This window comes from Tupaia chinensis, unplaced genomic scaffold (assembly GCF_000334495.1).
Source record: "Tupaia chinensis unplaced genomic scaffold, TupChi_1.0 Scaffold143933_1, whole genome shotgun sequence".
NCBI lineage: Eukaryota > Metazoa > Chordata > Mammalia > Scandentia > Tupaiidae > Tupaia > Tupaia belangeri.
The window spans coordinates 92,216-109,012 of record NW_006203784.1 but is presented as its reverse complement, the minus strand read 5'-3'; the positions used below and the strand labels follow the sequence as shown (position 1 = coordinate 109,012).

At 34.8% G+C, this 16,797-nt stretch overlaps 1 protein-coding gene across 3 annotated transcripts in view; it reads left to right on the top strand.

Moving 5' to 3' along the window:
- The window catches only part of SPOCK3 (SPARC (osteonectin), cwcv and kazal like domains proteoglycan 3), a 478,023-nt gene extending 462,118 nt beyond the window's left edge, over window positions 1-15,905 (top strand). For all 3 annotated transcript variants that reach the window (XM_006165500.2, XM_006165501.1, XM_006165499.1), the window contains 4 exons: window positions 7,073-7,294; window positions 10,892-10,954; window positions 13,009-13,146; window positions 15,095-15,905. In XM_006165500.2, the coding sequence (XP_006165562.1) occupies window positions 7,073-7,294; window positions 10,892-10,954; window positions 13,009-13,146; window positions 15,095-15,261 (590 nt within the window). In that variant the 3' untranslated portion in view covers window positions 15,262-15,905. The remainder of the gene's footprint in view (window positions 1-7,072; window positions 7,295-10,891; window positions 10,955-13,008; window positions 13,147-15,094) is intronic.
- The last annotated feature ends 892 nt before the right edge of the window (window positions 15,906-16,797 follow it).

Below are 16,797 nucleotides of genomic sequence, written 5' to 3'. Positions count from 1 at the left end.
ACACACACACACACACACACACAGCATGAGTTCCAAGCTACCAGGTCTGGGACTCAAATCGTGGTTGGCCACTTGGAGTTCAGTACCTTAACCACCACACCACCAGGTAGCCCTCCATCTTCAACTTCTTATTCAGTCTTATCTTGAATGTTTAATAGGCATTCCAAACTTAACATGCCCAAAGCTCAAACTCAGAGGCCCATATAATTACTCTTTTTTTTTTTTTTGAGAGGTTTTTGCCATAGGGCGCATGCACTCGCCAGACAGACAGAGTGAGGCAGAGAGACAGAAAGCAAAAAATCACCCCCCAGGGGGATGGACATGCTGTAATCCCTTCTCCTCCATTCTCCTCTTGGCATCTTGGGCACGCACGTACACGCACCCGGCATGAGTTTTAAGCCACTGGGTCCAGGACTCAAACCGTGGTCTACTACATGGGAGTCCAGTGACATAGCCATTACGCGAACTGCTGGTCCCTATAATTACTCTTTTGCAGTCTTTCTCAACTCTATAAATGTGAAGTCCATTATTTCCATAGATCAGCCCAGTCACCTTAAAGTTATTCCTGTGGTGGGGAGGAGCAGTGATGAGAGATGGATTAGCTCTAGGTAAAATCCAAGTTTTTACTGTGACCTCTGTGTGTCAAGCCACTAATGCTCTGACCTCTTTGCTAACTACTTTGTCTTCATTCACTCAACTCAAGTCATTTTTGTTCTTTGCTCTTCTGCAATGATATGACATTTGATCCTTTGAGTTTGCTATTTCTCCTATCCAGAATACTCTTTCCTCTTACCCAGAGGATTAATCCCAATTTCACTTGTTTTGCATTTCTTCTCAAATATCCTCTCTTTAGAGACAGTGTGGTAGGCAGAATTCTAAAAATGGCACTCCCATGATTTCTGCTCTCCCAATAAAACACTAACCTAGCTACTGCTGTGAGGAGATTCCACACATATAGGGAAATTGTCCTTAAATCATAGATCGAATGGAAGTTATAAAAGAGAAAAGAGAACAACAATGACCATGACATTTGTAAAGAGGATTCCTTCAAAAAGATCTGTGCTATGACTCCATCCCTTCTTAAGGATGGTCGAAGTACTTTCCCTCACTTCAGATTTAAAGAGAGATTTGGACAGAACCACTGAGATAACTTTGTGTTTCCAGACAAACAGAGTACGACTTATATTTTTAAATAAAATGACAATCAAGGGACCAGCAGGTAGCGTAATGGCTATGTCGCTGGACTCCCATGTAGTCGACCACAGTTTGAGTCCCAGACCTGGTGGCTTAAATTCACTCCAGGCGCATGTGCATGTGTGCCCAAGTTCCAGAGGAGAATGGAGGAGAAGGGATTGCAGCATGGCCATCCCCCCCTGGGGGGATGATTTCTTGCTTTCTGTCTCTCTGTCTCTCTCTTTCTGGCTAGCACATGTGCCCTATAGCAAAAACCTCTCCAAAAAACATAATAATAATAATCAGAAAGATGCCATAAGCTGCTTATTTATTTAAAGTCAGGTCAGCAGAATTGCTGTTGCTTGGAATTAAGTGTCTGGGCAAGAAATATAAGCATATTTACTGTTAGATTAGCATCACAAAATGTTGACAGAAAAACTTTTAGTAGAGCAGAGCATTCATGACTTTCTCTCTCTTGCTCTGGTCTCATTCCCTGTTATAACTCCCAAAACTTCATTTATGGATGCCCCATGAGGACCTTTATCATACTCTATTATACACTTTAAAGACAATCTTCTTATGTTATATCTATTCGATGTCCTTTGTATCTCCTGGATTTGGATGTCCACATGCCTCTCTAAATTTGGATTATTTTGAGCTAATGTATTAGGAAAGATACTTTTCTATGACTTTACCCGTCTCTTCGCCTTCTGGAATACCTGTTACATGGATATTTGGTCATTAATGATGTCTAGGATTTCCCATATATTGTCCTCATTTCTAGTGTTTATTCTTCTTTTCAGTTGGTTGGACTAAATCAGAGGTTTTGTCTTCTAGATCAGAGATTTGTCTGTGTGGTCTAATCTACTACTGAATCTACATTTGAGGGATGTTTTGATTTCCTGAAGTGTATTCTTTATCTCGAGAAGTTCCTTTTGTTTCCTTCTCAGTGTGTCTATCTCCTTATGGAGTTTCTCTTTTATTTCATAGAAGTATTTTCTCATCTCCTGCAATTGGTCCTCTGTTTTCTCTTGAAACTTATTGAGTACTCTTACAAAGAATATTCTGAACGATTTATTCTGACATTTCTGCTATCTGTGGTATTTTATCCATTGTTGGTGAGGAGTGATGGTCCTTTGAGGGGGAGGTGTTTTCTCCTATTTCTTGGGGCTGTGCTTTGGTTTTCAGTTATCCAGTCATCTTGTCTTCATACTTCTTTAGAGTATGTTTCTGTAGCTGTGCACTTCTTTATGATATGTGTAAGTTCTGTGCCAATTTCCCTTTTCTATTGTGGGTGGGAGTGTGGAATCCATGATTGGAGTTTAGGCTTTTTGTATTCAGAGGGAAGTTTTTCTCCTTTTACTGCTATGAGAGTTATGCAGAAAGTATTTCCCCAGAGTCTCTTATTTTCAGGGGTTTTGTTCTTACATACTCAAACCTAACTGCTCCCAGTGTGGATGGAGGTTGTACTAACAGGTAGACTATAAGCTAATGGATCACTTGTAAGCTGGAGAGCCCTTTCTCTCCCACATAGGCTAGGTGGGAGTCCCTACTGATGAACTGAAGCCAAGCAGCTTGCCTTGGGCCTGCCTATTGGTCCTTCTACTCTGGGGTTGCAGGATCTCCCTTTTGCTCCTTCCTTCTCTGGGATCGCCTGTACAATCTAACGGAAAACCCAAGAATTCTATTGTTGATTGTGCAACACCAGAGTTCTAAAACAGCTTTTATTGAATACTACTGCAAAATGAAATAGCAATGTTTCAGGTAATCTTTGATAGTCTCATAACAAAAATTTTAACTTCAATATTGAAAATCCTTAAGATAATGAATTATAGTCATTTCATACAAAATGTAGTATATTCTTACCAGCACAATCCAACAATTATACTCTTCGGTATTTACTCAAATAAGTTGGAAATATATCCACACGAACACTTGCACGGAGGTATTCAAAGCACTTTACTTATAATTGCCAAAACTTGGAAGCAATCCAGATATTCTCCAGTAGGTGATTGACTAAATTAACTGTGGTACATAATATCAATATAAAAGAAATGACCCATCAGCCCATGAAAAGACTTGGAGAAAATGTAAATGTTTTCCACTGACTGAGAAAAGCCAATATGAAAAGGCTACATACGGCATGATTTCTGTTATGTGACATTTGGGCAAAAGCAAAACTATGGAGAGGGTAAAAAGATAGGTGGACGCTAAGTCTTAGGGGCAGAAGGAAAGGTACGTAAGTGGAGCACAGAAGATTTTCAGGGCAATGACAATGCTCTGTATGATATCATGGGAGATCTGTGACAGATTCGTATGTATCCAAAACCCCAAGAATGTACACCAAAGTCTAATGTAAACTATGACTCTGGGTGATAAAGTTATGTCAGTATGGTTTTATCTATTTTAACAGGTATGATACTATGGTAGGTGTTATTGATAATGAAGGGTTTTTATATGTGTGAGAACAGGTAATATATGAGGTATCTCTTATTTTTGTTGTGTCACTTTACTGCTCTAAAAAATATTTTTTAAAAAAATTGGATAAATAATGTATCTAATTTCTTCACCAAGGAAAATATGTGGATGTCAAATTAACCCAAAAGAGGCTCAGCATCAGTCATCACTAGGGAAATGTTGAAAGAAATGATGTGAAATACCTTTTATACACCTATTAAAATAGAAATCAAGAAACAAACAACATTATCATGTGCTGATGGGGATGGCAATAAGTGGATCTCTCGTATGTGACTAATGAGAATGCAAAACGGTACAGACATTTTGTAAAACAGTTGGGCAGTGTTTTATAATGTCAAACAGAAACCTGCCCTATGACCCAGAATTCTCCAAACAAGATATTTATCCTAGAGAAATTAGAACATGGGTGCACATAAAAGTACAAAAATATATAGTTATCCCTCAGTAACTGTGAGAGATTGGATCCAGAACAGCTACGGATATCAAAATCCATGGATGCTGAAGTTCCTTACAGAAAATGGCATAGTATTTGCATGTAGTCTATACATAGCCTCAGGTACTTTAAGTCAATTCTAGATTGCTTATAACACCTAATACAGTGTAAATACTGTGTAAATAGTTGTTATATTGTTTTACATAGGGATTAATGACAAGGAAAACAGCCTGTATACATTCAGTACAGACATAACCAATTTCGTTTTGAATATTTTTACCTGCGTCTGGTTTATTCAATGGATACAAATCTTGTGGATACAGAGAGCGAACTGTGTTTGTTTATAGAAAATTAACTCGTAATCAGAAAACCTGCAGCAACTTAAACGTCCTTTCTCATGGTCTAGATGATAGTTTGTCTGCCCAGAGTTTCATGTAGTTGAATTTAACGTGAGGAGGTGGTGAGTCCTCTTAGGTCATAATGAGTTCATGGTGATTTTGTCATGGAGGCAAAACTCTCCTGAACAGATGAACAATATCATACCCAGTGAGTTTTAAATCTCATGAGAAGAGGTTAGTTCTCATGAGAGCTGGTTACTATAAGACAGAGAAGTTACTAATTAAAAATAGTTTAGGACCAGCAGGTGGCATGGTGGTTAAGGGCATTGGACTTCCACATGACCAACTACAGTTCAAGTCCCAGACAGCTTGCTTTCTCACTTTCCCTCTCTCTCTCTCTCACTCTGTCCCTCTCAAATAAAATAATTCATTTTTTTTTAAAAAGAATAGTTTAAAAAATTATCTCAAGCTATGCTTTTTTTGTTTTGTTTAGTGTTTTGTTTTTTTTTGAGAAGTTTTTGCGATAGGGTAAGTGCACTCGCCAGATAGAGAGAGACAGAGAGACAAAAAGCGAGAAATCACTCCCCAGGAGGGGATGGCCATGCCACAATCCCTTCTCCTCCATTCTCCTCTCGGGATCTTGGGCACGCACATGTGCCCGGCATGAATTTTTTTTAAGCCACCAGGTCCGGCGGTGTGAACTGGGGTCGACTACATGGGAGTCCAGCGACATAGCCATTACGCTAACTGCTGGTCCCAAGCTATGCTGTTTTAAAAGAGGTCCCAGAGAATAGGGGCCCTATCCTTCTACCTATGTATCTATCAACTGGCATGGCTCTGTGTGTGAGAGAGTGTGTTTGTGTGTGTGCGTGTGTGTGTGTGTGTGTGTGTGTGTGTGGTGTTGTAGACAGCATCTATCCATGTCCTGATCCTCTTGTTTCTGCCTATCAGGTAGCTGGGACTACAGGCATGCTTTAACATGCAAGCTTCTTCACATAGAGATTTACTATGTTGCCACATTGGCCTCAAACTTATGATCTGCCTGCTTCAGCCTGTTCTTTAGTGGATACCACAGGCCTGCACCAACATGCTTGGTCTTTTATGGTGGCCTGGGAATCCAACCTCTGGTCTCCCATGTGACCTCAGCCTGCCAAGCGGCATTATCTAACACTGGGCCCTAATCTATTTTTCTTAAACCCTGTGTTACAAAACCAAAGTTAGGGCCTGAAAGGTAAGTAGAAAACAAGCAATTCCTGTTTCCTACATTTTGAGAACTGTATTTTGATTCTACAAGCAATTTCAATGAGAAAATGGAAACAAAGAAAAAATTTGCTGAAATTCTTTCTGTTCACTTTTGTGAAAATGCTATTAATACTTCTTTTATCTGCACTGCCTAATATAGTGAGGCACAGATAGTGTGCACTAAATCTGTTCTGAATAAATTAACAAAATTAACTCCAAAAAAGTGGTGAAATTATAACCTTCTCAAGCTCCCAATTCTCTTAGAATCAGAACCTGTTTAATTTTTACTCTAACAATCCATATCTTTATTTGCAGTTGTTTTTAATAACTAAAGCATAACTAACTAAAATTACTAATGCGAATTATGAAGCTAAAACATAAAATTAACTACTAAATCTGCAACAGAATTCCACTTATAAATGTTTAAGCTTCTCTTCAAATCCTGCTGTTAAATCCCTTTGATAACCAGTTTTCCTAAATCTTCACATTTCCAAACACATCCTTTCACTCTATACCAGTTAACAGATTTCTTAGTTTACTTTTACTTGTAATGAGTTTTGGAAAATAGAAAATAAAATCAAACCTTATTAGAAAGATCCGTGTTAAAGCTCATTTAAACCTGAAAGACAAGATAGTTTGAACACAAATTTGTTAAACAGTTCAAAACGTTGACATTGTATCTGATGCTATTTAAGATCATGGGCCTTAGTGACTACTGTGATTTACCCAGGTTAACAGAACTTTGCTAGTGTGTGGCTCAAATACAGACCAGTCTGGCATCTCCCTGTGCGTACCCTGATCCAATGGAGACTACTACATCCATAATTGTAAAAGTTGCCTTGAATTAGGCAGCGAACAGCAAAGCCGTTTAAGTTATGTGATGGTTATTGTTTTTCCAGTTAACAGGTTTTGTGAAATATAATCACCACAGTTCTTCTTAGATACAGGGCATTATTGAAGTTAGTATTTATTATGTGTTAATTATAGTGTTATGAAAGTGATATTTTCATCTCTGAATGGAAATGAATTTTAGTTCTTTGTTAATAGGATAGTATTATTCCATAATATGTATGTATATCTACTAAGGCATTTATCATAGTACATTGTTTATTTAGAAGAAGCTTAAACAATAAATGATCTAAATAATATATAATTACCATAACTGTCATTGAATGAATGATTCATTAGAATCAGATGCTTTCTGTTTAATAACTCCTCACAACTCTCCTGAAAGGTTTATATTATTGTATACAATTCACTTTGAAAGAAAGTACTCAAGATGAATTTAAAGGCCACTTCTCCGATTATTCATTTAGGGGATTTAAACCACCTTCACATTACGTTGACTTTGCTTTCTGCTCATGATATCTTTCATATTTAGCTAATCATTTTCTGTCTGTGCCTTTAGGATTTGATACCAGTATTTTGCCAATTTGCAAGGATTCACTTGGCTGGATGTTTAACAGGCTTGATACAAACTATGACCTGCTATTGGACCAGTCAGAACTTGGAAGCATTTACCTTGATAAGAATGAGCAGTGTACCAAGGCATTCTTCAATTCCTGTGACACATACAAGGACAGTTTGATATCTAACAATGAGTGGTGCTACTGCTTTCAGAGACAGCAAGGTAAAAGATGAGACATCTACAGATGCAAATAGGTGACCTGCATGCCAAATGTTATCTATTCTCTCATGACAAGAAAATAATAGTACACCATGCGCCGCTCCTTTTGATAGACATTTTTAAATATGTGTTCAATAGAAGAGCAAAAAGGCAGCATGTTGAACAAAATAACTTTGCCTGATATACAAAATATTCTAAATAAGATGAAAAATAGTAATTAATATTTTATATTAATGCACTACATTATAATTTTCATTACATACCATGAAGAAACACATAAGATAATCATTAAAATTAATTTGCTATCTGTTTTGCCCATGGTGTAAAATAAATGGGTTTTTTATCATTATGCTGTGCAGTTTTAATGTTCTATTTTGTGATTTTATTAAATGAGCTGAACGAACCATAGCATTCACCATAACGGTTTTTTTATTCCCTTTATTGTAAAATGACTTAGTCTTTCAAACTTTTCAAATTAGCTTTGCTTTTTAGAAGTTCTCTGGTAAAGAAATTGTCTTCTTTGGAAGAGCTAAGGCAAGATAAAGAGTTGGAATAATGCTAGATTTTTATGTATTGTTCTTTATTAGAAAATACAAACATAATGTAAAATTAGAATTATGCTCATAGAATCAATTGAATAACAATCTTGTATTAAGTAGTTTTGTGAAATTGAAGAACAATAATATGAGTAATTTTTATGCTAATATAGAAAACCTAGAAATTAGTTTAGTATAGCATACCTGGCATTATCAATGACTTTTTTCCCTAAATTTTTATTTTATTTATTTTATGAGAAAGAAGGACAAATGCCCCTGCCAAGATCTCCCCATGTAGTGATCTTTGCCTCAGCATCCCAGCCAGCCATGGTCACAGTGCATGCCTGTTCAGGTCCATCTGGAATCCAAATCCAGGTCTCCCATGTGGCTGCATTAATGCGCAATGGTACCTTACTGTCTGTGCCACCGAGTCTGGGTCTGTCCATACTTTTAAAACTTCTTGACATCTAGGAAATGAACAAGTTACTTTAAACCATATTAATGTTTCTCAGTCTTTCATATGCAAAACTAACACATCATATAGGGCATTTTACAATCTCACTTTTTATATTTAGTAATTCTTCAGTAACTGGGGCAAAATGATTAACTATGAATTGATTAATGATGAGTCAACAGCAAAATTAGCTGACTAAAGTAGCATGACTATAAAGAAACCACATTAAACAACATTTTAAAAAAATTTTTCCATGTTAAAATATTTTGCATTGCACACACAAAAATCATACATTGTTGACTTATCATGTATTTGTTTACTAAGTAATTGAACACTCCTAAAAATCTTCATCCTGGTATTGATGACTAGCATATATTTAAGTAATATAAAAAATAAAAATAATAATAAATCTATGTAAACTGCCAAAAAGACACATAGTCATATAATCTTTTCTTAGGAAGACAAAAATTAGTTCTTTTTGGTGTTTTGACATCATTATTTTGATGTTTACATGTGAATATTTTAAAATATTCTGAGTAATTCTGAATACATCATCTACAGAAATAGGTAAATACTTTCATCTGAAAATACTCTTAGATTTTTAGTAATATTTGTAGAATTGATGAAAGGCCCTCAAAGAAAAAAAAATTATGATTTTAAAATCTCAAATGAGATTGAAAATATTAAATTCAAACAAGTGAAATACTCATAGTTGTCCAAGATAAAAAATGTTTTAACTAAAGTTAAAAAAACAAAGTACTTTTCATGACTAATTTTCTGAAATCATGACAATTAAGCAACACAAAATGAGCATGATTATAATTTGTTAGAATTCTTTATTTTAAGTATTCCTAAAAGAGTAAGTAGAAAGAATATTAATTTGGGATCAGTGACAGTTATTATACATAAAACAATAATAACATAAGGCAAAACATTATGTGACAATTTAGAATTTTACACTTCTCTTCAAGTGTCATTCTTTTAAGTGGTTGAGTTTGAAAAACATGCAAATGCTTATTTCCAAAATGCTTTAAGTTTCCTTTTTAAAATAATGTTGTATCAGAATTACTGCATATTGTGTCCTGTTTCTAAATTGCGTATGTAAAGTATATGGTTGAAACTACAATGACCAAGGTTTGTTAGCATTATACAACATTAAAAAGTTATGATAAGGGGTTGGCAAGTGGCGTGGTGATTAAGGGCGCTGGACTCCCACATGGCTGACCATGCTTCGAGTCCTGGATCTAGCGGCTTGCTTTCTCACTTTCTCTCTCTCTCTCTTACCCATTCTTGCTCTGTCCCTCTCTGGTCAAATTGAAAAATAAGTAAATAAATAAATAAAAGTGAAATAAAATATTTCTTTAAAAACCGTTATGATAGGATCAATGGCATAACATGAAAGAGGCTAACTTTTGCACACAGATGGTTTAAAGTTTATTTTTATGGTTACAGAATGTTTTACTCAGCAGATAACTTTATGTTCTTTGGTCTGTTAAAAATGTCTTCTCTTTGCCCCTCATGCCCAACTTCTACCACCCACTCCCATCCTTTGCAGTATCTGTTGTCTATACTTCTCCTCTGCACTATCATTTCTTCAGATCTTTCCATTTCTACCAGAGTGCAGACATTTGGTACATATTGAGTGGGTATATACAAGGGGTCTCTTTCAAAGTCTGGTTCACTTCGCTTAACATTAAGTATTTTATATTTATCCATTTGAACCAAATAATAGGGTCTCATTGTTTCTTATGGCTGGGTAAGTGAGTATATAGGTGCAACAGTTTTTCAATCCAGTCATCAATTCTTGAACACTTAGGCTTAGTCTATTAAAATTTATTTATTTACTTTTCATGTATTTATTTCTTACATGAGCAAGAGGGGCAGCAGCCAACCCTAGATCATCGGCATGCAATGCCAAGCATACACAGGGAGGTCTCAGGGCCTGAGCTGGGGGTCTTCCCGAGTGGGATTGCCACACAGAATGTTGTATTCTACTTCTACACTACCATCTGACTCTTTCATAGATTAGTTTGAATTTGAATTGTAATTCAAAGCTGTTTCTTTATATCATGGGAACACTTTCAAACAAGCGGAAAGCATAATCAGTTAATTGGGCAGCAGTCAATCAGCTGAGATTAAATTGCTGAGTTGATTAACCTTTTAAAAGTAAATGATAAGAAGTATTTCCTTCATGTAAGTACTGTACACCATTTTCTTGTCATCCCACTCAGATATTCTGAAGAAAAAAAACCAAGGTGATCTATCAGTAACAATAATTAGAAAATCAACATTCTCTCTTTCTTTCTCTCTCTGTCTCCACATACAAGGGCATGTCAAAAAGTTCATGGGAACTTGGAATTAAAGGACAAGTTTATTTTCATGCAAGAAAAACTAAAATAGATGCATAGCTTTTTTTTTATTCTAATATACATGTTGCATGAACTTTTGAATGGTTTATCTTCTCATATACTTAGATATATGAATGTATCTTCCTAATAGACCAACTAGTGTGTAATGTGGACTGTGTAAAGACTGAGTTCGGATGGCATGAGGATCACATTTCCTTTGTTTAACTACAATCTTTGAAGTAACATTTTTATGTCGTTGCAGACCCACCTTGCCAGACGGAGCTCAGCAATATGCAGAAGCGGCAAGGGGTAAAGAAGCTCCTAGGTGAGTCATAGATCATTCTTCTGAAGGCTTTATTGCTTACATAAATAACCCCAGGGAAACAGCAACATAAAATCAATATTAATCCAACAAAGATAGACTGCGTTAAATTTCAGGAACAAAATTTATGAACTTTTGGAAAGCCATTAAACTTACTTTTATTACCTTACCTATTGAAAGATATTATGTCTGTTTTATTACCCTAATATAATGTTCATTTTGAATGTTATTAAGTAAAAGAGGAGATTTAAACATTGCTAAAGTTAAAACATCAGCAGAAACTTCAATTCTAATTCTATGGTTAACCATTTAAGAATTAATGGCTATATATGGAATTTAAAGCAAGCACTTGTATAGAGGGTGTGAAAATAAATGCTCTATCTCTGGAAACTCGCACAGATTTTTTAGTGTTTTTCACAAGCATTTTTACTACCTTACTTTTAGTAAGTAAGTGTATGAATAGACAGATATTTCTAATTTTACCCAAAGGCTTGAAATATTTGAATGTTTGACTATCAACAGATGATTAAACTATTATGTGTGAGTATAGATTTTTCTTGTAAATATGTACTTTCTAAATAAACTTAAAAATAATTTTAAACTCAGAAAAAGTTACAAAGATAGTGCACTGTTTCTACATATATTTCACCTAGCTTCCTCTAAAGATGAAATCTTAAATGTACCAAATGAGATCAGCATATTTGTGAAAACTAAGAAATTATCATTGTTGTAAGACTCTTAACTAAGCTTCAGACTGGATTTCATCAGTTTTGCCACTAGGATTCGTTTTCAAGTTTAGGATCCAAACAGAACACCATACATGAAACATTTATTAATGTACACGTGTATGTAGGGGTACATCATTTTATAATGTCTCTGTATTTGATTTCTGTGTATTGTGATATGCTATCTTTGTGATTATAATATGGTATGCTTAGAGAAAGAGATTTTTAAATATTACTTCAAAAAAAATTTTAGTACTGTTTTTACAGCATGAGAAGAATAATGGTTGGAAATAAAGCCTTTTAGGTGCAGAAAATACTGGTGTTATAATAAAAGCTATACTGTTGGTTTTTTTTTTTTAATCCTGTTGCAATATACATGATAGTAAAGCTAGTAAGTGGAAATCTAATTCTTACATAGACTTATTTGTTGCCATAGATCAAAGTGTTGCCATGCACAATGAGAAAAAACATTCACATTCAATTGAAAATATTTTAGACTTGATCAGTCTATTAGTAACAAAAATCTATTAATTCAGACATTGATTATTTGAAGCTACAGAATGCAACGACATACTTACCAACCATTGGGGAGGAATCACCTTTATTCTGGTTACATAATGTAAACAAAAGTCATTATTGGTGCCAGTGAGTAGAAGAGTGCTTGCTGGACTCCCACATGGCCTGCCATGGTTTGAGTCCCAGACCTGGTGACTTGAAAATCACTTCAGGCACACATGCGTGCATACCCACCCGAGTTCCCAGTAGGAGAATGGAGGAGAAGACATACAATTTGCTGGGGCCAGCAGGTGGCATGTTGGTTAGAATGCTAGACTCCCACATGACCAGCTGCAGTTTGAGTCCTGGACCTGATAGCTTACTTTCTCACTCCTCACCCCGATTAAAATAATAGTAATAATAATAATAATAGAGATAAATGAAATAAAATAAACATTTTAAAAAATAAAGATAGAATTTGCTTAACAAAGGACTAAATCCAGGAAATGTAGGCAGTTCACCTTAGCAATGGCCAGCTCCATGACAGCAGAGACCTTATTTATTTTCTTCAACAGGAATCACTGATATGTGAGAGGACTTCACAAATTTGGCAGAAAAATGAAATGAAAGTAAAATTTCTTTCCACACATAGATTTTTTCTAATATGCATTTTCCATGAACTTTTTGAAGACCACACATGTAGCACTCCATGCGTTTATGTCATGACTACATTAATGTACAATGAGTATTCATCAAAAGACAGCACCACTTATTCATAAAATACACATGTGTACTTGCATGCATCTCTATGTATATGTGCGTGTGTGTGTTTCACAGGACAGTACATTCCTCTGTGTGATGAAGATGGTTATTACAAGCCAACACAGTGCCACGGTAGTGTTGGGCAGTGCTGGTGTGTTGACAGATATGGAAATGAAGTCATGGGATCCAGAACAAATGGTGTTGCGAATTGTGGTAAGGAGAAGGGTTACTTATTTAATGATTTTCCAAGTACAAGATTATGAAATTCAGAGCTTTATTCATTTTTCAAATGCTTAATGAGAATTTACCCTATGCAAAGACTGTGAACTGTGTAGGGGTGGAATGACACAAAGACTTGCTCCTAGCACATTAAGGTGGTATATGTAATAAATAGAATTGAATAACTTAGATATTTTAGAGAGAATAATTAAAAGCTAGCTTCCTTTTCTTCAAAACAGAAAAAATTTTAGATCCTTCCATTTTTTCTCTCAAATAAGGCAGAATTTTTCATTCATTCTACTCCCAAGTCAGCAAACTCTAGTGTATGCCATGTTCCCAGATGACCCTATGTTTTCATACCTCGAAAGAGGTGACTTAGGAGGTGTAGAGTTGCCAACCAAAGAAAACCCACCTCTTGAAAGTAAAGGCTCATAAATTGCAGCTAGAAGCATTATTAATTACTTCAGTTATCAGTGATGAATAACAAATTTTTTCTTCATGTTGTATTTGAATTTTATATGGAAATGAGTTTAATAAGTGAGCAAGGAAATTATTTTGGGAATAGAGATGAATGTTTTTAGCATGTTATAGTTAAGAAAATATATTAAATTGGAGAGTAGAAACATTTTCTTTATGTATGATAGGAATTTTAATTTGTTGTATTGTAAGATCAACCAATTTTTGAGCACCAATTTCATTAAATAATTTGTTATAATTAGCTCACAAAGAAGTATTACATTGAAATATTACACACACTCGCATTTAACGAGTTGAAAAGAGGACACTTGCTGAGATAGGTGTATTATTGTCTCCAATATATCCAAGGTATATACTAATACCTTTTAAAAATAAGTTTCACGGGACCAGCAGTTAGCATAATGGCTATGTCGCTGAACTCCCATGTAGTCGACCGCGGTTCAAGTCCCAGAGCTGGTGACTTAAACTTATGCCAGGCATGTGTTTGTGTGTGCCCAAGATCCCACGAGAAGAATAGAATAGAAGGTATTGCTGCATGGCCATCCACCTGGGGGGTGATTTCTCATTTTCTGTCTCTCTGTCTCTCTCTGTCTTTCTGGCAAGTGCACGTACCCTATGGCAAAAACCTCTAAAAAAAATATGTTTTACAAATATTGTATAGCTATGTTAGTTTTATTTTGCTGTAGTGACACTAATTTTGTGGCTTAAACAACACAAATTATTATCCTTCAGTTCTATATGTCAGAAGTCTAAACAGGACTCACCAAGCTAAACATCTGGATATCACAAGGGTCATGTTTTATTCTGGAAGCTTTCAAGGATAGTCTGTCTCACGTTCACCTTCTCAGGGCAGTTTATATACCCTTTCTTCAGTTTTAAACCAGCAACACAGCCTCTTTCTCACCTACTCATCTCTCTCTCTGACCCTGTTTAGAGAAAGGTTATTTGCTTTTAAGGGCCCCACTGAAAATTTGAACTCATCTGGATATTCCAGGACAACCACTTCCCATCCCAAGGCCTTTAATTTAATTGAAAATGCAATGTCCCTTTGAATATGTAAAGTAACATATTTATAGGATCAGGAACTTTATCAGGAAGTTAATATCTTTGTGGGGCAGTTATTCTGTCTACCACATATGTAGAAGAAATTTAAATAGTTTGTAAGATTCAAAGTCTGAAATGAACGTCTGTAAACCTGGGCTAAAATAAGTATTATTGGACTCAAAATCCTATGAACCACATCTCAATCTCAATAATGATTCGACTTTTAGCTCATAAATTTGAACAAATGATAGAATTTTAGCATGAGGGAGTTTTCCAGAACGTGGATCTTCCTTAGCTTTCTTAAATAACATGAAGAACAAGTTAAAATGTTATTAATTTTCTCATTTTTCATTAGAATTTTATCTTTCAGAAGTAATTCCACTAACTCAGTCAAGTAAAGGTACTGTTTACTTTTTTTAAGCTATTGATTTTGAGATCTCTGGAGATTTTGCAAGTGGAGATTTTCATGAATGGACTGATGATGAGGATGAAGATGAAATTATGAATGATGAAGATGAAATTGAAGACGATGATGAAGATGAAGGGGATGATGATGATGGTGGTGATGACCATGATGGATACATTTGATTGACAACAGATGAGATCAATAAATTCTACATTTCTAATATTTACAAAGTGATAGCCTATTGAGAATTACCTTCTTGCCCCCCAAAATAATTATTCTAAACCTCACATATATTTTATATAATTATTTCAATATTGCAGCTAAAGTCGTAGAAGTTTATGTTTAAATAAGAATAATTTACTTTCAGTTTTCACATGCCTTACAGAAAAAGAAAACATATATGGAGTCTAGGCAGGCCAAAAAATGTTATGAAGAGCTACTACTATAAAATTCTCCTAAGAACAAACTTTATAAATCTCTCACAAACAAAATGTCGTCCAGTGCTTAGGACTGTAGGTATTATTTTTCTGAAAGATAGTCTAAGTTAAGTTTATAATAATTTATTAGTTACCTGGACCCCAGGGATTTCATAAAATTATACGTGACCTTAATTATAATTCCAAAGTAGCATCTTCTCAAACTTAGAGTGAATCAGATAAAGTGAGAGACACTCCATTGTACGGAAAACAAAGTGACAATTGTAGATCCTCTATTGTGTTTATATTAATAATGATGTTTTAAATTATGAAATTATTCTAAATAAGATAGGACATTTTACAAAATGGCAAGTATGGAAAACCATGGATTCTGAAAGATTAAAATTTAGTGGTCCTTTCTAGTTTATTTTATTTTTAATTTGGGTGCAGGCCCCTGTAGATTTTTTACAGGTGTTCTTTAACAGAATGCTTTCTTTCTTTTTCTAAATTTTCTTATCTTTCTGACCAGCAACTAAAAGTACGGAATTTAAATTAGGAAGACAAAAGGAAAGATTAATTTAAATCGTATTTTCACAAAAGGTTGTCATTTGTCCCTAGGTCAAGTTTTTAAAACTCTTTAATTCTGACTTTATTTCTTACTTTAGGTAAAAATTTGTATTTAATCATATAATTATGCCATTTTTGTTTGTAGTGCCAAGACTTAGAGAATATACTGTATGGTGCCTTGCAAAAATAGAAATAGAAAGATTTTAGCATGCATACCACTATAGGATATTAGACAATATGTAAGCACACCTAAGTAACAAATTAATACCAGTAAAGGTACTGCTGCTGGAATGAGGAAAATGGAATATGTTTCTTTCTTTTTCTTCCTATTGTTACATAATTGCCATGTGAACTTGTTTATGATTATTGTGTAGAGTAGCATTTAAGATTTACCTGTAACAAAAATTACTTTAATTGCTCTATTTAAGTTAGCATGTTAATTAATTGTGTCGTCATTTGGCACACCATCCCTTTTAAGTATATCAGACCAATGGTTTTGTGCCCATAATAACAATGGAAAAACCTATTGAAAGTTATACATTGATTTCTTTCATTTTAACAGTGGGTCTACTGGTTCCCCAGTATAAATTTCATTGAAAGCAAAATTGGTGGATTCTTTCCATTTGATTTATACACAGTAAATAAAAACTTTAATGTTGATCTTATGTAATATTTAAAATATGATGCATTTTCTTTTTTACTGTTTATGTATAGTTTACAAAATAAAGAATCTTG